The 25,255-nt window shown below is 40.8% G+C and overlaps 1 protein-coding gene across 1 annotated transcript in view; it reads left to right on the top strand.

The window, feature by feature from the left end:
• The window catches only part of LOC104612621 (Calcineurin-like metallo-phosphoesterase superfamily protein), a 161,715-nt gene that overhangs the window by 82,879 nt on the left and 53,581 nt on the right, over positions 1-25,255 (top strand). The window contains exon 4 of the mRNA XM_010280107.3: positions 1,550-1,685. Coding sequence (XP_010278409.1) covers positions 1,550-1,685 — 136 coding nt within the window. The remainder of the gene's footprint in view (positions 1-1,549; positions 1,686-25,255) is intronic.

Below are 25,255 nucleotides of genomic sequence, written 5' to 3'. Positions count from 1 at the left end.
TTCTTTTCTGAGTGCAGGTGGACTTTACCATGGAGTTACGTGCCCTCTTTGACCTTTCCACTTTTATATGGCCAAATAAAAGGAGTGCAATCTTATAGAGATGCACAAGGGCTACTTTGATTTGGTTGATCTGGGAGGAAAGAAATACTAGAATTTTTCATGAACAAAAGTGTGGAAGAGGTGGTAGATTATATAGCTACCAGGGTGATATATTGGGTAAAAACCTTGGGCTTGTTCTAACATTTCTCCTTTGATGATATTTGGAGGAAGTGGGGTTTAGTGGCAAAAAGTTCTTCAAAGGAAGGATAAGCTTATTTCTTCTTGGATCCAACCAGAAGAAGATTTTATTAAACTTAACTTTGATGGTAACAGTTTTGGCAACCCAAGGCGTTTAGAAATTGGAGGTGTATTTAGGAATAAAGAGGGAGGGGTTGTTGCACTTTTTCTCTGGTCCAGTTGGTGTGGGAGATTCAGCTTGAGCTGAGCTTCTTGCGTGGATATTCAAGGTTTACAGGTAGCAAGACAATTAAGTTTCAACAAGCCATTGGTTGAAGGGGACTCCAAGTTGGTTATAGGTTGGTTGAAGAACCTGGAGATAGCTCTTTGGACCTTGAGGGAGGATTTGAAGAAGTTTAATTGCCTTAGCAGTAACATGACTCTAAAAGTTTAGTGGGAGAGAAGATCAACTAATGGTTTGGCTGACACCCTAGCCAAACAAGGGGATAATAGGGATCAATTGTTTTGGGCTTCTTTGTAATTTGCTTTTTTAGTTTGGGAGGGTGCATCTCACACCTCCCTTTGAGCCTTCTACTGCTTTTTTTCATTTCTCTAATAAAATTCTCTTACTCTTGATAAAAAATAAAAATAAAAATAAAAACAAAAAAAGTGAAGGATATGATGCTGAGAATGAGAATGGCGAGCTGAATCACACAACCTTGAATTTAAGAGTCTTTGGAATCACACCACCAAGGCACATGATGCTCAAAGACTCAATTCATTCACTGCTGAAACAAATTAGTACATTCCTTTACGTAGGAAAGTTTTCTTGCTAGCAATGGATACTAGCATTAATTCTTAAATTTTCCCTCTAATTAATGTTAAGTCAATGCTGATTGAAACAAATTAGTACTCTCTTTTTTCTTTATTAATTTTTTCTCTTTTATTTATTACCAAAAAATAATCACAATTGTTATGCAGGAACTGTGAGATACTAAGAAAGACCAACTCAAATTTTGGTCTTCTTTTAACATATCTCATAATAACAAATGCTCTAACCCCAATATATCCATGTCTACATGACAAATTTAAATTCCTTGCTAATTAACCTCAGAGAAAGCTCACAAACACAACAACCAAGAGACACTTTTTAACATGGGTGGGACCCTTTAGATGATATTGGAAGGACAGTTTTTTCTTGTTGTTCCATGTAGGTGCAAGTATTTTTTATCAATGTAATGTTGGACAATAAGTTATGCATCCTCAGCATCGTGATGCTCCTTTTTCTCACTTATTTTTTCAGTTATTTACCATCCAATGTTTGCATTAACAGGTGGCAGGAATCATTGAGTCGCTTCAAACACATCTTCAATCTGAACCGTCATAGGAGAAATTTAAATGTCCCAGCATATTACATTTCTGGGAACCATGATATTGGTTACACAGGTTTCCACTCTCATCATCCAGAGGTAAATGAGCATATGCGTTAACTGAAGCTCACAGTTTGTCCTGAGAATGGGTGGAAGTTGCCTGGAAGTTATATGGTGCATTTATGTTGATGAATTCAGGCTTTATGTATAGTTTAATAAAATATTAAAGTTATCAGGTATGCAAATAATTTGTTTTTATTGGTGAAAATGCAAAGCGAGGAAAACACTGAAAAGCTATCTGTATGAGAATCTAGAAGTTTGTCAATATTTATAACAGTAAATAGGAAATTAAATAGTATCCACAAGATCAGTTAATTACTAAAGATAATTAATTTTATCTTTTACAAGGAAAAATAGATTGTGACAAAATAGGGAAATTATAATACATGTTCATAAAATTGGACACCAGGTGCAAGAGTTCCTAATTAATAAATTGGAAAGATCCAGAGCAAAGGATATGCGATGATTAAATTTTTGGCCTGGCAAGGATGTTGCTTGGTGCAATGGTAAATCTCAAGAATCAAGATGATGTGGGTTGAGTCTGAGAGTGGTCCCTTCGTTCAAGAAAATGTCAAATGTTAGGCCTATATCTAGTCCACCCTTCCCAAGGTCCTCAGAAGCAGGTCCAGCATTAGGTAGTGACCTTAAGTTTTTGGTGTGAAAACCATTTATATCTGTAGAGATGTAGAGCAATGACTACTGCTGTTTTTTATTTATTGTGGTCCCCACTGCTGCTGTTAGTTAGTCCTTTTTATATTTGTTGTTAGGCTGCTGTTAGCAATGTTAGTTTATTAGTTATTTGCCTATGTAAGCAGTTGGGGCTTTAATGTAATTGTTATCTTTTTAATATTATTATAAATAGATGAGTGGGGCGGCAGATATAGCCCATCACTCCTTTCTCTCATCTTTCCCTTCTCTCTTCTTTCTTCCTCCCTCTTCTTCTTCTCTTCGCCAGTTTTTTCTTTTTAATCTGCATCAAGAATTGGACTGATTACAGTCCAGATTTGTCTACTAGGTATCTGAGCACAATCTAGGGCTTCTCATGTGAGTCTAATCCAGCCGACCACATGAGAATTGGCTAGGGCTGGAAGTTTAGAAAGAACCTTTCTTTCGGCTGATTCTTGGAAGTTACCAGAAATTTTTAGCAGCTGTCCGAAGATTGTAGAGTGTTTTTTGTTAATCAGAAAGAATCAGAGAAGGATAAAGGGATCGAGATTAGCTTTTGATCAAGATTGAAGGTGGCAATCAGAGTTTTCTGGGTAAGTTTTCATCCCTTCTTGAGGTCAGTAGCAGTAAGAGATAAGTTGGGCTTATCTAGAAGGGGCGGCAGAGTTTCTTTTATTTTCTCAGAGTTTTTTCTAGGGTTTATTCGTAACCCTACAACTAGTTTTTGACTGCGAGCCTTATTTAGAGGGTGCGGCTGAAAAAAATCTGATCTTGAACCTTTTTTGGAGGGCGGCTGAGAAAAACCTTACTGTGAATCTTTTTTGGAGGGTGCGTCTGAGAATTGCTGTTGTTCTCACAAGGTTTCTCCAAGTGTCCTTAACCCTATGATCAGACCTGATCTTTATCTTTTTTTTTGGCTGGTTCCTCAATCTGTTTTATCATTAAAATTGTTTTCTAAGTGAATTCTAGACTCGTTTACAGCCTCCAAACCTGTTTTTGTTGAATCCCTTTACTGAGAACTGGTTTCTCTTGAAAAACCTATTACAGAAATGGCAGGAGCTGAGTTTAAGACTCAAGGGGAATGTTTTTTGGGGGCTGGAATCATGGGGGAAAACAATTTTCAGATCACTATTATTAAATTTGATGGTTCTAACTACTTGGAATGGGCTCATTCAGCCATGATGGCGATTGGGGGTAGAGGGAAGTTAGGCTATGTGAGTGGAGATGTAAAAACACCAGCCAAGGAAGACCCTTCATATGCCAAATGGGTTCAAGAGAACTATTTGGTCATGACTTGGCTGTGTAACTCTATGCAGCCTCATATTAGCCGAAATTATTTGTGGGCAAAAACAATTGTTGAGCAGAAAGAAGAAGAAGAAGAAAGGAAGGAGGAAGAAGAAGAAGAAGAAGAAGAAGAAGAAGAAGAAGAAGAAGAGAAGAGGCTGCAGACTTAAGGCCTCAAAAAGTACTGCTTCAGCGAGTGAAGCATTTGTATTTATACTATACCCGCCGTACAACACAAGAGGACTACAAAATTACAAAAATACCGCTGCGGGCACTAAACCTGTGTACAGTACATACAATACATCTGTCAACACTCCCCCTCAAGTTGGGGCATAGATATCAATCATGCCCAACTTGTCACAGAGATCTTGGTGTCTGGAATGGTTTAGCCCTTTTGTAAAGATGTCTACTAGTTGGTCTTCAGAGCTGATGTATGGAGTGCATACTTCGCCTGTGATGATTTTCTCTCTGATAAAGTGCTTGTCAACTTCAATGTGCTTTGTTCTATCATGTAGTATCGGGTTAGCAGCGATACTTATAGCTTCCTTGTTGTCACAGAGTAGAGTCATGGATTTGTCCACTGGAAAACCCAACTCTCCCAATAGATTCTTTATCCACATACCTTCGGCTACTCCGTGTGCCATTGCACGGTACTCAACTTCAGCACTGGATCTAGCAACCACGGTTTGCTTCTTACTCCTCCAAGTAACGAGGTTCCCTCCTACAAAGGTGCAATAGCCACTAGTAGACCTCCTATCACTTTGAGATCCAGCCCAATCCGCATCTGTGTAAATTTCAACTCTCAAATGTCCATGTTTCTGGAATAATAAGCCAGCACCCGGGAACTTCTTAAGATACCGTAGTATTCTCTCGGCTGCTTCAAGATGAGTGGACCTAGGTGCATGCATGAACTGGCTGAGGACACCAACATCATATGCTATGTCTGGACGAGTCATAGAGAGGTACAACAATCTCCCTACAAGCCTCTGAAATTGCTTCACATCCTTAAGAGGTTCACGTTGGCTGTCACTTAACTTATGGTTGCGGTCAATGGAAGAGTCAGCTGGCTTAACTCCAATCTTCCTAGTGTCCTTAAGCAAGTCTAGGACATATTTCCTTTGGGAGATGAAGATACCCTTTTTTGATCGGGCAACCTCAATTCCAAGGAAGTATTTGGCAGGTCCTAGATCTTTCACTTCAAACTAAGTGGCAAGGAAGCCCTTCAAACTTTGAATTTCATCCTTCTAGTTACCAGTAACAATTATGTCATCCACATATACTATTAGGGCAGCCATTTTACCTTCTCCCCTTTTTACAAACAGTGTGTGATCTGACTGACATTGCTTGTATCCCCTCTGCTGAACTACAGTATGAAATCTGCTGAACCAAGCTCTTGGTGATTGCTTCAGCCCATATAAAGACTTCTTTAACTTGCAAACTTTCTGTTCATTTCCTTGAACCAGAAAACCGGGGGGTTGAACCATATAAACTTCCTCTTCAAGGTCACCATTCAGGAAGGCATTCTTGATGTCGAGCTGATGTAGATCCCAATTCAGATTGGCAGCAAGAGAGAAAACAACTCTAATAGAGTTCATTTTGGCAACATGGGCAAAGGTTTTTGCATAATCAACTCCATATACTTGAGTAAAACCCTTTGTTACTAAACGAGCTTTATACCTCTCTACGGTTCCATCAGCCCCATGCTTAACAGTGAATACCCATTTACATCCTACTGGGTCCTTTCCCTTAGGGAGATCAACAAGTTCCCACGTGCCATTCTTATGAAGAGCATCAACTTCTTCCTTCATGGCATTTGTCCATTCTGGTACTGAGAGAGCTTTTGCCACATTCTTGGGAATAGGGATACTGTCAATGGAGGTAAGGAAGGAACGAAATGAAGGTGAGATGTTCTCATAGGAAACAAAGTTGGAAATGGGGTGTTTAGTGGTGCACGACCTAACATCTTTCCTGTGGGCAATAGGAAGGTCAAGATCATTAATAACAGGGAGGTCAGGACCATCATTGGGAGTCAAGTTACCTGAGTGAGTATGATCTTCCCCCGAGGAATTTGATGGCACTTGAGGTACAGCTTCTAGATTCTCCACAGCTCTTGAACCTGGTTGGCCTTTACGACGACGAGAAAAAACACGAAAAGGTGGAGGATCAGAAGAAGGGGAAGGAGGAGAAGGATTAGGAAGAGGAGGATTCTGAACCAGTTTCTCCTCATGCCTACACTCCCCCTAAGGAGAAACAGGAAAGAAGGGCTCATCTTCAAAGAAGGTAACATCCATGGAGATATAGAATTTCCGAGAAACAGGATCAAAGAAACGATACCCTTTCTGAGAGTATGAGTAGCCAAGAAATATGCACGGGATAGCACGAGAGTCCAATTTCTCACGGGTGGGAGATAGGTTTTGGACAAAGCACCGACTACCAAAAACTTGAGGAGGAATAGAAAGAAGAGGGGCCTTAGGAAAGAGAAGCTGATGTGGGGCTTTGTACCCTAACCAACGAGAGGGCATTCGGTTAATGAGGTATGTAGAACAAAGGACAGCCTCAAGCCAAAATCGTTCAGCCACACCATTTTGTTGTGGCGTGCGGGCATAAGAGCTCCGATGAAGTGAGCCATGTGAAGCAAAGAACTCCGTGAGGTCACTATGAAAAAGCTCTTTTGCATTGTCTGACTGAAATATTTGAATCTCGGTCTGAAATTGGGTGAAGACCATCCGCTGAAAATCTTGGATAATTTTTGGTACTTCCTCACGGGTTCGCATTGGATATACCCAAGTGTATCTGGAATAATCGTCAATGAAGGTAATGAAGTACTTGTAGCCACTCTCAGAAGGTAAAGTAATAGGGCCTCACACATCAGAATGCACAGTGTGAAAAGGAAACTCAGATTTACTGTTTCTTTGAGGAAATTGGGTTCTACAATGCTTGCTTAACTGACACGTTTGACAAGAAAAATTAGAAACAGACACTGACTTACACAGTTCTGGGAAAACAACTTTCAAGGACTCAAAGGACAAATGACCCAGACGACAATGCCACAAATACATTTTACTTTTTCTGAACTGACTCATAGACTCTGTAACATGAAGGCCAGCCGTATTCTCCAGTATGTAGAGTCCATCAACCATACATCCCCTACCAATCGTCCTCCCCGAGGCCAGATCCTGAATCACACAATAGGAATGGAAAAAAGTCACAGAATAGTTTTAAGGAATTTGTAACACTACTGACTGAGAACAAATTCATAGGGAATTTGGGAACATGAAGAACATCAGAAAGAGTAAGGCCGAAGGGAAGAGAGAGAGTTCCTTGACCAGGTATGGAAGTGTATGATCCATTAGCTAGTCTCACTTTATCTCTTCCAGAAAGAGGGTGATAAGTTTGAAAGTAAGAGGACATACCAGTCATGTGTTTTGATGCTCTAGAATCAATAATCTATGGAGAGTCAAGGTTGTGAGAAGCAACATGGAAAGCTGTGGCAGGATTACCTGATGTGGATGCAAAAGAGGTGGTGGGAGGAGCATCCACTTGGCAGATTGCTCTACCATAAAGCTCCAAATGGTCACGGAAGGAGTTTACAATATCCTCCCTTGGGTCAGATCCAGAGTAACTATGTTGGCCATGTGGTGTTTTTTGGTACCTTGTTGCCCGGGCCTTCTACTTACATCGGAGGCTTGCTTCTTAGGTAGATCCTGAGTCCACTTTGGTTTCCCATGGAGATCCCAACAAGTATCTTCGGTGTGCTAGGGCTTTTGACAATTTGTGCACCATAATTTTTCCTTATCTTCTGCTTTCTTCTGAAGATCCCCTCTCTTGGAAGAGTGTTGAGGTTCAGTATATGTGGATTTTGCCTGTTCTCAGATCTCATTTGTAGTTTCAGCCCACATGAATTTCTTCCTTATTTGCGGTTGCATGGAGATCAAAAGCCATGACATAACCATACTATTCTCCTGATCCCATCTATCATGTTCTGCATTTCCAGAAGGTGGTTCTTTGATTCTTCCATTTATGTAGCTGATTTTTCCCTTTGCAGTTATGTATAACTTGATCCCTCTTGACCACTCTAGGTAATTTAACCATCAAGAGGAACAACCGCCATAGGGAAGGATAGGTCACTGCTCCCACTCATTCCATTCAGCATTGTGGAGATTCCGGATGTAGCTGAATCTTCACTATTCATGATTCTAGGTTTAAAGGTACACAAAACCAAAGGCACACTGCCTTATAGAGCTGCTACAGTCCACTAGGTTTAGAGGTACACAAAACCAAAGGCACTTGCTGAATTTCGGTTTCGCAGAGAACCAAGCACAAACACTGCAGGTGTAGTACTAGTTTGTATGACCTACCTTTGTAGGAGTCCACAGAACAGTATACGAACACTGCACTTGCAGTGTAACCAGGTCTGAATGACCTACAGTTTTACAACTTTCATGAAGCTCTCTCAGTAGGAACAGCAACACAAGTGGTGGTTCACCACACCTAATCGGCTCATATCCACTTTCCAGGGCAGCCGAACAGTCACTTAGGGTTTAGGGTTCATCAACAGTCCCTTAGAGAGCTGATAGAGCAACACACAATCGGAGGAGGGAAAAAAAATAGCCAAACAATCCCTACTCAGATTTTAGGACATGAACAGTCCATCGAAATAGTGCAAGAAGAGAACCATAAATAGAGAAACTTCAGTTCAGTACCTAGGTCACTCGAACTGTGAATAAGTAGTACACTCATGGACCCAATCTTCTCTGCAGGCCAGAATCCTTCTTCAAACCTCTAGGATGGTTTTCTACAGTCTTCTTAGCCGAGCAACTCCAGCTGGAGAGTGAAGAAGGAAAAAAAAACTTGTAGCAGAACCCTTTTCTGCGCTAGGAAGTTGAACAGTCAGCTTTCTTGTAGCAGAACCCTACTCGGCAGTGGAGACTAACCGCAGCACTAGAGAATGCTTCCTCTTCCTTGTCTTCGAGCATCAGGACTATGGCTTCTACGTAGCAGTGGAGAGAGACCTTAGCTGGTTGTTTTCCAGGCCTGGTCGGTTCTGCTCTGATACCATGTTGAGCAGAAAGAAGAAGAAGAAGAAAGGAAGGAGGAAGAAGAAGAAGAAAAAGAAAGGAAGGAGGAAGAAGAAGAAGAAGAAGAAGAGAAGAGGCTGCAGACTTAAGGCCTCAAAAAGTACTGCTTCAGCGAGTGAAGCATTTGTATTTATACTACGGGCACTAAACCTATGTACAGTACATACAATACATTTGTCAACAACAACAAAAGAAATTTGGGAAGTGATGAAAGAAACCTACTCTCAGCCTCTCAATGTTGCTAGGGCCTATGAACTGAAATGTCAAGTAAATAATCTCAAACAAGGGGAGAATTCGATTGCAGATTACATTTAGTAGAAATCACTAATTGCATATTTAGTCGAGTTTCTTGTGAACAGAAAGAGGGGGAAGATGATGATTTCAGCAGTAGAGAAGAAAGGAGAAGAAAAAAGAGTAGAAACTCAAACAGGATTGTAAAATTAACCCTAGCCGCCTACCTCTCATTATATTTATACTTAACTTAAAGGATAAGATATTACAAGGATGCCCTTAGTAGGGTGGCTACTAATATAGCTGAATAGTCACAACTTAAAAAAAATAAAATAAAATAAACCAATGGGCCTAAAGCCCTACAACTTCCTAACTAAATAAAAAATAACTTGGACCAACTCAACACTCCCCCTCAAGTTGGGAGTAAATGTCACACATTCCCAACTTGCGTAGATCATGCTCCAACTTGTTCTTTGCAACACCTTTTGTGAGAACATCAAGGAGCTGCAGATCAGAAGCAATGTATGGAAGACAAACTTCTTCAGAAGTTACCCTTTCTCTGATGCAAATGGGGAATCAACTCTTTATCTACTATTCTGCTGCAATTTTGCTTCTAATTTCTGGAATTTTGATGGGAGTGGTCTTGGAAATCTGGGGCTGTCTGACACTAGAGTCGTCCTAAGAGATTGTAGAGAAGATGGGCCGAATGGCCCATAGGCTGTTTATCCTTTTTTGTCTTTTATGTTCTTTGCTGTAATGGGCCTAAATCTGGGCTTTATTCTCTCTTATGTTATGTCTTTTAATTTTCTGCCCAACTAGGGGCTTCTCTGTAAATTACTAAAGCTTAACTTAATGAAATAGAATTAAGGGAGTAAGAGAAGAGATTATGTTTGAAAATCTCTCTCTCTAAACCCAAGTTGCCCCCACCTTCTTCTTCTCTCCTCTTGAACTCTGATTTCTGCTACTTTCTTTTGAATTTTGCAACTTTCTAAATAGTCCTTTCTTCAGAAAAGGCTGTTTTTCTTCTTGGTATCAGAGCAGGCTCGTTTTTCCAATTTTTTTTCACCTTTTTTTTCTCATACACAGTGTGTATGAGAACTGAATCGTATGAATAGTTAAAGAAGCCTATTTCAGCCCAGTTGTTTGTGGTTTTTGGAGAGAAGGGGACTGGTTTTTTCATCCTCTCGATAGATTAAAGTGTGTTGACCGAAATCCTAATTTTCTAGAGAAATCTGAATGCGGGCCCCACAAGGAGTTTTTTCATCCTCTTGACAGACTTAGTGACTGAAGGCCTTCTCATTCTTCTTCTTGAAGATCGAATAAAGTGGATTGGTGTTCTGTGAAGTATACAAGGAGCGGCTGAGTTTTCTCTGTTTCTCCCAACTTCCAGGTGTAACGCAGGTTACTGGTACGACTACATAGAGGTTGGCTCACAACACAATTTATGTTCTGTCTTCATTTGTTGTTATTCGAAGTTGTTTGAAGTCATTTTTGAAGTATTTAAGAAGATGAACTCCTCAGACTTTGAAAACAAGCATGTTGCTGAATCCAGACAGGTTCCGAGAGCCTCTGTAGACTCTACTAGTTGTGACCACAATCAAGCTAGATGGAACTAATTATCTGGCTTGGTCACAATCAGTAAAGTTTCTTATTTGTAGTAGAGGCAAATGGGGTTTTATCTCCGGGAGCCAAAAGGCTCCTTCGGAAGATGCTCCATCATATGAAAAGTGGATGAAAGAAAATTATACTATTATTGGATGGCTTGTGAACTCAATGCAACCATAGATTAGTCAGTACCATTTGTGGATGAATTCAGCAAAGGAAATTTGGGATAATGTTGTTGAAACCTATTCCCAAAAATTAAATGTGGCCAGGGTTTACAAGTTAAGAAGTGATGTGAAGAATTTGAGACAGGGGGAGAAACCATTAGCTGTATACTTCTCAACACTGAAGTCTTTATAGCAAGAATAGATTTGATAGAAGTTGTAGCCTAGGACACCACTAATGATGCTGAGACCTACAGAAAACTGGTTTTGAGAAACAGGGTGTTTTGAGTTCTTGATAGGGCTAAATCCAGAGTATGACATTACAAAGCAAAATATTTTATCTAAGGATGGTGTCTCACTGTCTCAAGCATATGCCTTGGTAAGTAATGAAGAAAGCAGAAGACTTGTGCAGGTCCAAGGGGTTGGTCTAAATGATCACTTTGCTAATATGGGAGTGAAACCCAAGGGGGTTGCAGGGACTCCAAGTAGCTCAGGGAAGAAAGAGATTATCTGTGAGAACTATAAAAAGCCAAAACACTAAAGACAAGTGCTGGAAATTGCATCCTGAGCTCCTACCACCTCGGTTTCAGAAGAAGTCTGATAATATAAAGGCAAGGAGTGCCAATGTTGCTGCCGGTCCAGATAGTGACAGATACCAAAGTGAAGAGATTACGGTAGTGACCAGTTAGCAGCTATGAAGGCAGAATATGAGAAGTTTGGGAGGATGATCAGTCACCTAGAGGGTGTGACTTCTTCTTCCAACCCTCTAGGAAATTCAACCTCTTCTGCATTTGCTTGTTCAGGTATACAGGCTTCTGCCAATCGTGTAACCATTTCAGGTAATCGTAGGATCCCTTGGATTATTGATTCTGGTGCTTCCATATGACTAGCCTTTCTACTTTGTTTGTTTCATATGATTTACTTCTTGGACGTGACAAAATCACCCTAGCCGATGCCTCTCTTGCCCCTTTCTCCGGCAAGGGAACCATCAAGGCTACAAACTCCTTGGTTCTTCCTTCTGCTTTTCATGTACCCAGACTAAATACAAACTTGTTATCTGTAAGTAAACTAAGTCATTAAACTGTTGTGTAACCTTCTTCCCTTCCTACTGTGTTTTTCAGGATTTGGAGTCTCGGAAGGTGATTGGAAGTAGCCATGAGGCGAATGGAATATATCTGCTATATACTCTTGGACAATGCCATGAACAACTTGGAAAAGCTGCTTTTGGGTCTGCATCTACAAAGTCCATCAGTCGAGTCATGTTATATCATTTTCGTTTGGGTCATCTTTCTTTTTTTGCATTAAGTCATTTATTCCCAGAACTGTTTAAGGGAATTAGTTTGTCCAGTCTTCATTGTGAGTCTTGTGAACTGTCAAAACATTGTAGAAACAGTTATCCTCTGAGTAATAAAAGGTCTTCTCCTTTTAATATTGTGCACTCTGAAGTGTGGGGGCCTTACCACTTACCTTCTATGGGTGGCTACAAATATTTTATCTTGTTCATTGATGACTTTTCTCGGTTCACTTCAATATTTTTTATGGAGTCCTGTGATAAAGTTCCCAAACTCGTGAGGCAATTCCATGAATTTGTCCTAACCTAGTTTGATACCAGAATTAAAATTTTCAGATCCGACAATGCAAAAGAATATTTTGAGAAAAACCTGACTTGCTATCTCACTGATTTAGGGGTTATTCATCAAAGCTTCTGTGTTAGGACCCACAGAACATAATGGAGTTGCTGAAAGAAAAAATAGACATATTGTTGAAGTTGCAAGAAGTATTCTATTTGCCTCACATGTCCCTACAAAATTTTGGGGTGATGTTGTTCTCATTGCTACCTACCTTATAAACTGTATGCCATCCAAGGTTTTAGGGTTTAAGTCTCCCTTTAGTCTTCTTCATTCGAACAAGGATCTTATTCATATTCCACTTCGTGTCTTTGGCTGCACTTGTTATGTACATATCCCAAGTGTCTAGAGACATAAATTTGAACCAAAAGCCCACAAGTGTATCTTCCTTGGTTATTCCCCCACATAGAAGGGTTACTGTTGTTTTGATCTGAAGATTGGCACTCGGTATGTCTCAATGGATGTCACATTTGATGAGCTTTCTTCCTTTTATGGTTCTTTTCTGAAGAGACATTGTCCAAAGGGGGAGGATTTATCACAGGTGTTTGCTCTTCCTCTTCCTATCCTAACTGAGTCTTTTGTTGAGTCTCTTCCTCCTTCAAATGAGTCAAGGGAGGATCAATCACTTCACTCTCATTCCGGTGTTCCTATTCCTCCTCCTTTACCTCCTCACCCTCTTTTTAATCCTAGGTTGTACCAACGGCCGAGAGCCAGAAATGAGCAGATTGTTTCCCCTACAACACATGAGCCTCATGCACTTCCTGTTACAGATGAGACAACAGGTACTATTACAACCCCTTTGGAGCCATCCTTCCCAAACCTTGATATCCCCATTGCTATTAGGAAAGAAAAAAGGAAGTGTACTGCACATTGAATTTCCAAACACCTTTCTTATAGTTTGCTCTCTCCTTTATATTTTGCCTACCTTTCTTCTATTGTTTCTAACCCAATTCCCAGGTCTGTGTCAGAAGCTCTTAATATTCCAGAATGGAGAGATGCTATGAGAACAGAAATTGATGCCCTGCACAAGAATGACACTTGGGAAGTGGTTGATTTGCCTAAAGGGAATGACCCAGTAGGCTGTAAGTGGGTTTTTACTATCAAATATCATGCTGATGGCACCATTGAAAGGTACAAGGCTAGGTTGGTTTTAAAAGGCTATACACAGACCTATGGGATTGATTATCTGGAGACCTTTGCCCCTGTTGCTAAGATGACTTCTGTGAGAGTTCTGCTATCTTTGGCTGCACATCAGACTGGCCACTTTATCAACTGGATGTAAAGAATGCATTTCTAAATGGAGAGTTACATGAGGAGGTCTATATGTCTCTTCCTCCAGGGATGTATGAAACATATATGAAAGGAAAGGTCTACAGGCTGAAGTCATCTTATGGACTCAAACAGTCCCCTAGAGCATGGTTTGAAAGGTTTAGTGCTGCCCTTGTTAGCTTTTGCTATGTACAAACACAATTTGATCATACCCTCTTTGTGAAGAGGAGAGGATCCTTGGTCGTTTACCAGATTGTGTATGTTGAGGATATTGTTGTGATTGGTAATGATGTCTCAGGGATTAATGATCTCAAATCATTCCTTCATACAAAGTTTGAGATTAAAGATCTGGGGGAATTCAGATACTTTCTTGGCATAGAAGTCGCTAGATCCAAGGATGGGATCCTTATCTCTCAGAGAAAGTATGTTCTTGATTTGCTCTCTGAAACAGGGAAGATGGGTGCTAGACCAGTTGCTTCTCCTATCGATATGTGCCATAAACTCTCTGCTTCCGATGGAATATTGTTAGAAGATAAGGGAGTCTTCCAGAGACTACTTGGAAAACTTCTTTATCTATGCCTGACTCGGCCAGACATTGCATATGCTGCCAGTTGCATCAATCAGTTCATGCATGCTCCCAGGGATACTCACATGGCAGCAGTAGAGCAGATTTTGTGTTATTTGAAGGGCTCCCCTGGAAAGGGAATTCTATTTGCTAAGCATGGCCATATAAAACTTGAAACCTGCATAGATGCTGACTGGGTTGGAAACATTGATGACAGAAGATCTACCTCTGGGTACTGTAGCTTGGTGGCAGGTAATATTGTCTCTTGGAGAAGCAAGAAACAATCAGTTGTTGCTCGATCTTTAGCTGAAGCAGAATACAGAGCCATGGCTCTTGGAGTTTCTGAACTATTGTGGCTTAGATCCTATAGAGAAGATGGGCCGAATGGCCCATAGACTGTCATTTCATGTTATGTTATGTTTCTCTCTGTTGTGGGCCTTATTCTGGGCCCATACTCTGTAATATTCTGTTTTTTGTATTTTCCTGCTCACTCAAGGGCCTCTCTGTAATTTGTTAAAGATTAACTTATTAATAAGATGTTTAGAGTGTTAGAGAGGGGTTGTGTTCGAACCTCTTACTCTCTAACACTCATTGCCGCCAGCTCTCTCTTCTCTTCCTCTCTTGTTTGTTCATTTTCTGGTTTGCATCTAATCTCAAACAGTTCCATACATCAAGTGGGCTGTTTTTCAACTTGGTATCAGAGTGGGCCATTGCTTGGCGTGTCCCTCATGTGGTTCTAGTTCAGCCAACTACACGAGGAGGTTCTAGGGCTGAAAGTTTACAGTCATCCGCCTGGTTCTTGGAGGTCATTGGAGGGTGCCCAAGTTTCTATACACTTGAAGAAGGGTTCGGTGACCAGGAAGAATCAGAGAGCAAGTTGTTTGGCCTGATTTGAAATCAGAGAAAAGGACTTTCAAAGTTATCTCAGAGAACAAGTGTTCGGCCTGGTTTATAGTTCAAACCAGAGACTCTCTTGCTGTAAGTTTTTTCTCAGTCCTTTGCTGAGTTATTTTCTGTTGTTTGGGAGGACTATTAAAGCATTCAAAGCCCACATACATTCGGCCCACTGTTGCTGGACTATTTTTCTGGGTTGTTTTGGAAGTGCTATTCGGCTGATTATTGGATTGCCGAGCTGCTGAAACTGATCTAAAACTAAGTGGCACTAGTCTCATCTTCATCCCAGCCTCTTCTTGGACCTATACTGAACACCTTGAAGTGGTTTCTTCTAGTTAACAGTAGGCTGTTAACTACTGCACACTGAGTGTTCGACAAAAGGTCTCTTAAGGACTGTGGCCCTGTTTTCTTCTCTTTGGGACAACGGCTGTTGAGAACCTGAAATACCTTGTGATTGGAGGTTTGTTGGGTGTCCTTTAAAGGGTGAAATAGTAAAGAAAAAAAAAAAAACTACCACCGAACTGGACTGTCACAGTTATCAAGTCTGAACTGATTCTGTGAGCTAGTTGTTGTTGCCTATTCAGCTCAAACCAAACTCATCAAGACCCCAGTACCTTGAGAAACCTATTAAAATCCTAATTGGAGCCTTTACATGATGGATTTCCCAAGCCTTGAAAACAAGAATGCTGCTGAATATGGACAGATTTTGGGAACCCCAACTGATTCTATGCTGGCTGTAACTACAGTTAAGCTTGATGGGACCAACTACTTGGCTTGGTCACAATCAGTGAAAATTCACATTTGTAGCAAAGGAAAATGGGGTTTTATTTCTGGGAGCAAGAAAGCTCCTCCAGAGGATGATCCATCTTATGAGAGATGGGTACAAGAAAACTACACAGTGATTGGGTGGCTTGTAAACTCAATGCAGCCACAGATTAGTCAGCATTATCTGTGGATGAACTCGGCTAAAGAAATCTGGGATAGTGTTACAGAAACTTACTCCCAGAAGTTGAATGTTGCCAGAGCTTACAAACTGAGAAGTGATGTGAAGAATCTAAGACAGGGGGAGAAGTCACTTGCAGCATACTTCTCAACCCTAAAATCTATATGGCAAGAGATTGATTTGATAGAGGCCGTGACATGGGATGCCCCTAAGGATGCTGAAACATATAGGAAATTGGTTGAAAGGAATAGGGTCTTTGAGTTCTTGACAGGGCTGAATTCTGAATATGACATTACAAAGCAAAACATCTTGTCCAAGGAAGATGTTTCATTGTCTCAAGCATATACTTTGGTCAGCAGTGAAGAAAGTAGGAGGCAAGTGCAAGTTCAAGGGGTCAATATCAATGATCATTTTGCAAATATGGGAATCAAACCCAAAGGGGTTACAGGAGCTCCCAGTGGCACAGGAAAGAAGGAGGTGGCGTGTGAATATTGCAAGAAGCCGAAACACACTAAGGACAAGTGCTGGAAATTGCATCCCAGTCTTGTCCCTATCCGATTCCAGAAGAAGAATGATAGTAGAAAGACAGGAAGTGCACATACAGCCACAAGTACAAATACAGAGTTTGAGTCTGCAAGTGCCCAATTGGCAGCCATGAAAGCTGAATATGAGAAGTTTGGAAGGATGATCAGCCAGCTTGAAGGTGTAACTTCATCATCCAACCCTTTTGGAAGTCCAGCCACCACTGCATTTGCTCACTCAGGTATAAGGGCTTCTGCTAACCATGCATCTACCTCAAGTAATCCCAAGACCCCTTGGATCATTGACTCAGGTGCTTCTGATCACATGACCAACCTTTCCACTTTGTTTGTGTCATATGATTTGCTTCCTGGTCGTGACAAAATCACCTTAGCTGATGGTTCTCTTGCCCCTATTTCTGGCAAGGGAACTGTCAAGCCTACAGTCTCTTTACTCTTATCTTCCACTCTTCATGTACCTAAGTTAAATACCAACTTGTTATCCGTAAGTAGCTTGACCAAGTCATTGAATTGTTGTGTAACATTTTTCCCTTCTCACTGTGTGTTTCAGGACCTGAAGTCTCGGAAGGTGATTGGGAGTGGCCATGAAGCGAATGGAATATACTTGCTCGACACCCCTGGCCAATGCTTTGATCATCCCAAGAATGTTGCTTTTGGTTCTACTTCTTCAGAGTCTGTCAGTCAAATTATGTTGAGTCATTGTCGGTTGGGTCATTTACCTTTTTCTGCTTTAAGTCATTTGCTTCCCAAACTGTTTAAGGGAGTCAGTGTGTCGAGTCTCAATTGTGAGTCATGTCAGATGTCAAAGCATTGTAGAAACAATTACCCTGTGAGCAATAAAAGATCCTCTTTTCTTTTTCATATTGTACACTCTGATGTGTGGGGGCCTTACCACTAATCCTCTATGGGGGGCTACAAATGCTTTATCCTGTTTATTGATGACTTTTCTAGATTCATTTGGATATACTTAATGAAATCCCGAGACGAAGTCCCGAGACTTGTGAGGCAATTTCATGAGCTTGTTTTAACTCAATTTGGTACCAGAATTAAGGTTTTCAGATCTGACAATGCAAAAGAGTATTTTGAGAAGAGCTTATCCTTGTATCTCTCTGACATGGGGGTTATTCACCAAAGCTCCTGTGTTAGAACCCCTGAACAAAATGGAGTTGTTGAGAGGAAAAATAGACATATTGTTGAAGTTGCAAGGAGCCTTTTATTTGCCTCACATGTTCCCACAAGATTTTGGGGTGATGCTGTACTTACTGCTACCTATCTCATAAACCGTATGCCATCCAGGGTTTTAGGGTTTAAATCCCCCTTCAGTCTTCTTCATCCAGATAAGGATTTCTTCCCAATTCCTCTTCGTGTGTTTGGTTGTACCTGTTATGTTCACATTCCAAGTGTGCAGAGACACAAGTTTGAACCAAAAGCCCACAAATGCATCTTCCTTGGTTACTCCCCCACACAAAAGGGTTATTGTTGTTTTGATCCAAAGACTGGCACCAGACATGTCTTTATGGATGTTACCTTTGATGAACTTTCTCCTTTTTATGGTTCCTCTCAGGAAGGACATTGTCAACAGGGGGAGAGTCTGTCACAAGTTTTTGCTCTTCCCCTTCCTGTCCCAGTTCAGTCTCTTGACAAATCTGTATCCTCACAAAATGAGTCAAAGGAGGATCAGCCACTTCATTCATCTTGTCCTAGTGCTCCTATTTCTTTACCTCCTCGTCCTACCCATAATCCCAAAGTGTATCAAAGGCAGAGATCCAGGAATGAGCAAGTGGTTTCCCTTACAACAGATGAGGCTCATACCCTCCCAATCACGGATGAGATAACAGGTATTGTTTCAGCTCCCTTGGAATCCTCCTTCCCAGATCTTGATGTCCCCATTGCTGTTAGGAAAGGAAAGCGGAAGTGTACTGCACACTGCATTTCCAAACACCTTTCTTATGACCTACTTTCCCCTTCATATTGTGCCTACCTCTCTTCAGTTGCTTCTAACCCCATTCCTAGGTCTGTATCAGAAGCTCTTGGGATTCCAGAATGGAGAGATGCCATGCAGGCTGAAATGGATGCTCTACATGAAAATGGTACTTGGGAGGTGGTGGATTTTCCTGAAGGGAAGGATCCAGTTGGATGCAAGTGGGTTTTTACCATTAAATACAGGGCAGATGGGACTATTGAGAGGTACAAGGCCAAACTTGTTGCAAAGGGCTACACACAGACATATGGGATTGACTATCTGGAGACTTTTGCCCCTGTTGCTAAGATGACATCTGTGAGGGTTCTTTTATCTCTGGCAGCTCACTTTGATTGGCCTCTCTATCAGTTAGATGTAAAGAATGCATTTCTGAATGGTGACTTACATGAGGAGGTCTACATGTGTCTTCCTCCAGGAATGTATGGGAAAGATATGCAAGGAAAGGTATGTAAACTGAAGAAATCTCTTTATGGCCTCAAACAATCTCCTAGAGCCTGGTTTGAGAGATTTAGAGCTGCACTTGTTAAATTCGGATATGTTCAGACACAGTCAGATCATACTCTTTTTGTGAAGAAAAGTGGGTCTCTAGCAGTGTATCTCATTGTGTATGTTGATGACATTATAGTGACTGGTGATGATGCCTCAGGCATTCTGGGCCTTAAGTCTTTCCTCCATACAGAATTTGAGATTAAGGATCTGGGGGAGTTGAGATATTTCCTTGGCATAGAAGTTGCCAAATCCAGGGATGGGATTCTTATTTCCTAGAGGAAATATGTCCTTGATTTGTTGTCTGAAACTAGAAAATTGGGTGCAAGACCAGCTGCAACTCCTATTGATATGAGTCACAAACTTTCAGCTTCGGATGGAACTTTGTTGGAAGACAAAGGGGCCTTTCAGAGACTTCTTGGGAAGCTTTTGTACCTGTGCATGACTAGGCCAGATATTGCGTATGCTGTCAGTTGCATTAGCCAGTTCATGCATGCTCCTAGAGATACCCATATGGCAGCAGCAGAACGGATTTTATGCTATCTGAAAGGCTCTCCAGGAAAAGGAATTCTATTTGCCAAACACGGTCATCTAAAACTTGAAGCCTATACTGATGCTGATTGGGCTGGAAATATTGATGATAGAAGATCTACTTCAGGGTATTGCAGTCTGGTGGCTGGTAATGTTGTCTCTTGGAGGAGTAAGAAACAAACAGTTGTGGCTCGATCCTCCGCAGAAGCAGAATATAGAGCCATGGCACATGGAGTCTCGGAATTGTTGTGGCTAAGGTCCTTAATGGAAGAACTTGGGGTAGATCATGACAAACCCATGATGTTGTACTGTGATAATCAAGCTGCCATCAACATTGCTCACAACCCGGTACAACATGATAGAACCAAACATATTGAGGTTGATAGACACTTTATTCGTGAAAGAGTCTCCTCCGGTGAAGTGTGTCTTCCATTCATTACTTCTGAAGGACAATTGGCAGATTTTCTCACCAAGGGCATTTCCAAGGCAAGGCTTCAACATGACACTGGCAAGTTGGGCATGATTAACATCTATGCTCAGCTTGAGGGGGAGTGTAGAGAAGATGGGCCGAATGGCCCATAGACTGTCATTTCATGTTATGTTATGTTTCTCTCTATTGTGGGCCTTATTCTGGGCCCATACTCTGTAATATTCTGTTTTTTGTATTTTCCTGCTCACTCAAGGGCCTCTCTGTAATTTGTCAAAGATTAACTTATTAATAAGATGTTTAGAGTGTTAGAGAGGGGTTATGTTCGAACCTCTTACTCTCTAACACTCATTGCCGCCAGCTCTCTCTTCTCTTCCTCTCTTGTTTGTTCATTTTCTGGTTTGCATCTAATCTCAAACAGTTCCATACATCAAGTGGGCTGTTTTTCAACTGATCCTTGATGGAGGAACTGGGTATTGAGCAAGATAAGCCAATGATGTTATACTGTAATAACCAGGCCACCATCAACATTGCTCACAACCCAGTGCAACATGACAAAACTAAGCATATTGAAGTTGACAGACACTTCATTCAAGAAAGAGTGGCTTCTAGAGAAGTATGTCTACCTTTCATCACCTCTGAAGAACAGTTAGCTGATTTCCTCACCAAGGGCATTCCCAAGGCTAAACTTCAGCATGATACTAGCAAGCTTGGCATGATTGACATCTATGCTCAGCTTGAGGGGGAGTGTAGAGAAGATGGGCCGAATGGCCCATAGGCTGTTTATCCTTTTCTATCTTTTATGTTTTTTGTTGTAATGGGCCTTAATCTGGGCTTTATTCTCTCTTATGTTATGTCTTTTTAATTTTCTTCCCAACTAGGGGCTTCTTTGTAAATTACTAAAGTTTAAATTAGTGAAATAGAATTAAGGGAGTAAGAGAAGAGATTATGTTTGAAAATCTCTCTCTCTGAACCCAAGTTGTCGCCACCTTCTTCCTCTTTTTCTCTCCTCTTGAACTCTGATTTCTGCTACTTTTTTTGAATTTTGCAACTTTCTAAACAGTCCTTTCTTCTCAAAAGGCTGTTTTTCTTCTGAGATATATTGGGCTCTTTTATAGATCTTTACTCCAGGACCTTTTGATGAAGAAGACGCAACAACAGCTTAATTACACATGGTTATTCAAGGGCTAAAAATATGCATATGTTTTGATTGCTCTGTTTAAGTAGTTCGAACTGGTAGAGAGTAAGGGAGAAAGAAGAAGGAAGAGGAAGAACTGTCGAATCTCATAGCATAAACCCTATCAATCGACCCCAATATGGATTAGCCTCTAATTAGCTGTACAAAGACTAAACTGCCCCCCACTTAAGTATGGGACAGGAAGTCTCTATTAAAACTACCACATAAGCACATAACTTAACAGAAATAAAATAACTAATCTACCCTTATTCGGCTAGCTCTAACACTGCCCCTCACGCTGGAGAATATATGTCATATAATCCTAGCTTGTTACATATATAGTTCACTCTCCCTGAGCTTACTCTTCCATGTCACAACCGTCTGCTTCTTACTCTTCCATGTCACAAGATTTCCTCCAAGAAATGTGTAGTAACCTGTAGTAGATCTTCTATCAGACACAGAGCCTGCCCAATTTGCATCTGTATACCCAATTACCTCAAGTCTTCCTCCTGGTTTGTACAATATCCCACGGCCTGGAGCTCCCTTCAGGTACCTTACAATTCTAAGAACTGCATCCCAGTGAGGTATTCGAGGGTTCTACATAAATTGGTTCACCACACTAACTGCAAAGGAGATGTCTGGTCTCGTGATAGTCAAATAGTTCAACTTTCCCACTAACCGTCTATACCTTCCAAGATCATCAAATTTTTCCCCTGTATCACTGATCAACTTAGCATTTGGCTCCATGGGAGTTTCAACCGGTTTTGCACCTAACAGTCCTGTTTCATCTAGCAGATCAAGAACATATTTTCTTTGGCACAGGTTTGCACCTTGTTTTGATCTAGCGACTTCTATACCCAAGAAATACTTCAATGTCCCAAGGTCTTTTGTTTGAAAATGGTTTTGCACAAAGACCTTTAGTTTATCGATCCCTAATTTGTCACTAACAGTTATGACAATATCATCCACATAGACGACTAGTAAAATCTTTCCGGCTTCTGAATCATAGTTGAACACCGAGTGGTCATCTAGTCTCTGCAAAGTCCGGCAGTCAGCAGCCCTGTGCGTGTGTCTCATGCACCGCCTGAAGATTCTACCACAGTCACACGTGCTGGCACGTGGAGGCGCGTCTGTCGCCGGAAAATTTTTCGGTTGTTGTCTTTTGGCTCGCCTCGTCCTGTATAGCACATATTTGTGCTTCGTTACGTGCATATCCATTCCGGTGTTTTCAATAGGTGTTCTCCGTTGATTTTCGGTGTTCAAAATATTCTCTTTATTTGAATTTTGAGATTATGGCAGACAAGAAATCAGTAGTTATGTCGGATGTTGTTCCAGTGATGTCAAAAATAACTGAGCATAAGCTTAATGGCTCTAATTATCTGGATTGGAGTAAAACTATTCAACTATATTTGCTGAGTATTGCTATGGATAACCATTTGACTAATGACCCTCCTAATGATGACTCGAGAAAGTCTTGGTTGAGGGAGGATGCTCGTTTGTTCTTGCAGATACGCAACTCCATTGAAAGTGCGGTGGTTGGTTTAGTTACTCATTGTGGATTTGTTAAGGAATTAATGAACTATCTAGAGTTCTTGCACTCCGGAAAGGGGAATATTTCCCGCATTTATGATGTGTGCAAAGCCTTTTACAGGGCGGACAAAGGCGATAGATCTCTTACAAGCTATTTCATGGATTTCAAGAAAACATATGAAGAACTTAAGATGTTGCTTCCGTTTAGTACTGATGTGACTGTTCAACAAGCTCAGCGAGAAAAGATGGTTGTTATGAGTCTTTTAGCTGGCCTACCTTCTGAATTTGAGACTACTAAATCTCAGATTCTTTCCAATTCAGAGATCTCTTTTCTACAAGATGCTTTCAGTAGGGTCCTTCGTACAGAAAGTTCTCCACCTGTTCAGCCTAGTAGTTCCCTTGTCAGCCGCAATAATACAACTGAATCAGGGAGACAACAATACAGGAGTGGTAGTGGTAGAGGATCCAGCAATTATGACAGGTCAAGTAACTATGACAGGAATACTAATACTCGTGGACAGGAGTCGGGAGAGATAGTGTGTCATTACTGTCATAAGCCAGGACATATGAAGCGGGATTGCAGGAAGTTGCAGAATAAGAAAACTCAGTCAGCCCATATTGCATGCACCACGGATACTTTTGAGAAGTCTGTTATGATATCTGCAGATGAATATGCCAAATTTGCTCAGTACCAAGAATCATTGAAACCTCAATCTACTCCTGTTACTGCCATCGTCGAGTCAGGTAAACCCAATACATGTCTTGTTTCCTCCTCTTCAAAATGGGTCATTGATTCTAGAGCTACAGATCATATGACATGTAATTCAAGTCTGTTTTCTACCTATCAGTCACATAAATCTACCTCTCCTGTTACTTTAGCAGATGGGTCAACATCTTGTGTTATTGGGTCTGGCACAATTAGTCCAACACCATCACTTCCTTTGTCATTTGTTCTTAGTTTACCTCAGTTATCATTTAATTTAATTTCTGTTAGCAAACTCACTCATACCCTTAATTGTTGTGTCTCATTTTTTCATGATTATTGTTTATTTTAGGATCTTACGACGAAGAAGATTATTGGTAAGGGACATGAGTCCGGTGGTCTCTACATCCTTGATACACAAGTTCCAAGATCCATAGCATGTTCTAGAGTTGTAACCCCTTTTGAAGCACATTGTCGGTTGGGTCACCCCTCTCTCCATGTGTTAAAGCAAATTTGTCCTCAATTTTAGAGTTTGTCGTCATTAAATTGTGTCTTGTCAGTTTGCTAAACACCATCGTCTTAGTTCGAGTCCTAGAGTCAATAAACGAGCTAGTGTCCTTTTGAATTAGTCCATTCAGATGTTTGGGGTCTGTGTCCAGTTGAGTCCAACACTGGGTTTAAGTATTTTGTTACTTTTGTTGATGATTACTCTCGTATGACATGGTTATATTTAATGAAAAATCGTTATGAGGTGTTTTCTCATTTTTCTGCTTTTTGTGCTGAAGTTAAAACTCAATTTAATGTTTCTGTACAAATATTGAGAAGTGATAATGCTAAGGAGTACTTGTCTGAATCCTTTCAAACTTACATGCTTCAGCATGGCATTCTTCATCAAACTTCTTGTGTAGATACACCATCTCAAAATGGGGTTGTTGAACGAAAAAATAGACACCTTCTTGAAACTGCAAGAGCTTTGTTATTTCAAATGAAGGTTCCTAAACCTTTCTGGGCTGATGCAATTTCCAGAACATGTTTTTTGATTAACCGTATGTCTTCATCTGTCCTTCAGGGTAAGACTCCTTATCATGTTCTGTTTCCAAATAAAACGTTGTTTCCTATTGAGCCTAGGGTATTTGGGTGTACATGCTTTGTTCGGGATGTTCGTCCTCAGGTTACCAAACTAGATCCAAAATCTTTGAAGTGTGTTTTTCTTGGGTATTCTCGTGTTCAAAAAGGGTAGAGATGTTATTGTCCTACTCTTCACAGATATCTTGTGTCAGGTGAAGTTAATTTCCTAGAAGATACACCTTTCTTTCCATCTACTCCTCATTCAAGTCAGGGGGAGGATGATGATTTGTTAATCTATACTATCACATCATCTGTTTCACATCCTATTGAATCTGCTCCTGCCAGGCCTAAGCCACCTAAAGTATAGGTTTATTCTCGGCGACCAATCCCTCCGGATCCATGTCCTGCACCAGCTCCTTCGTCGGCAGATCCAGTCTCAACTGATCTTGTTCCTTTGTCATCAGAACCAGTCTCTAATGATGATCTTCTTATTGCTCTTCGTAAAGGTAAGCGTAAGTGTACTTATTCAGTATCTTCATTTGTGTCTTATAATCATTTGTCGTCCTCTTCTTGTTCTTTTATTACATCTCTTGATTCTATCTCTGTTCCTAAGACTATTAAAGAAGCCCTTTCTCACCCTGGATGGCATAATGCTATGATTGAAGAGATGAATGCTTTAGAGGACAATGGTACTTGGACCTTGGTAAATTTACCTGCAAATAAGAAGGCTATTGGGTGTAAATGGGTGTTTACAGTTAAAGTCAATCCTGATGGGTCCATTGCCCGATTGAAAGCCCGTCTTATTGCTAAAGGATATGCTCAGACTTATGGAGTGGATTATTC

This window comes from Nelumbo nucifera, chromosome 8 (assembly GCF_055504915.1).
Source record: "Nelumbo nucifera cultivar China Antique chromosome 8, China Antique-T2T, whole genome shotgun sequence".
In the NCBI taxonomy this organism is placed as follows: Eukaryota; Viridiplantae; Streptophyta; class Magnoliopsida; order Proteales; family Nelumbonaceae; genus Nelumbo; species Nelumbo nucifera.
This window is presented reverse-complemented; position numbering and strand designations above follow the sequence as displayed.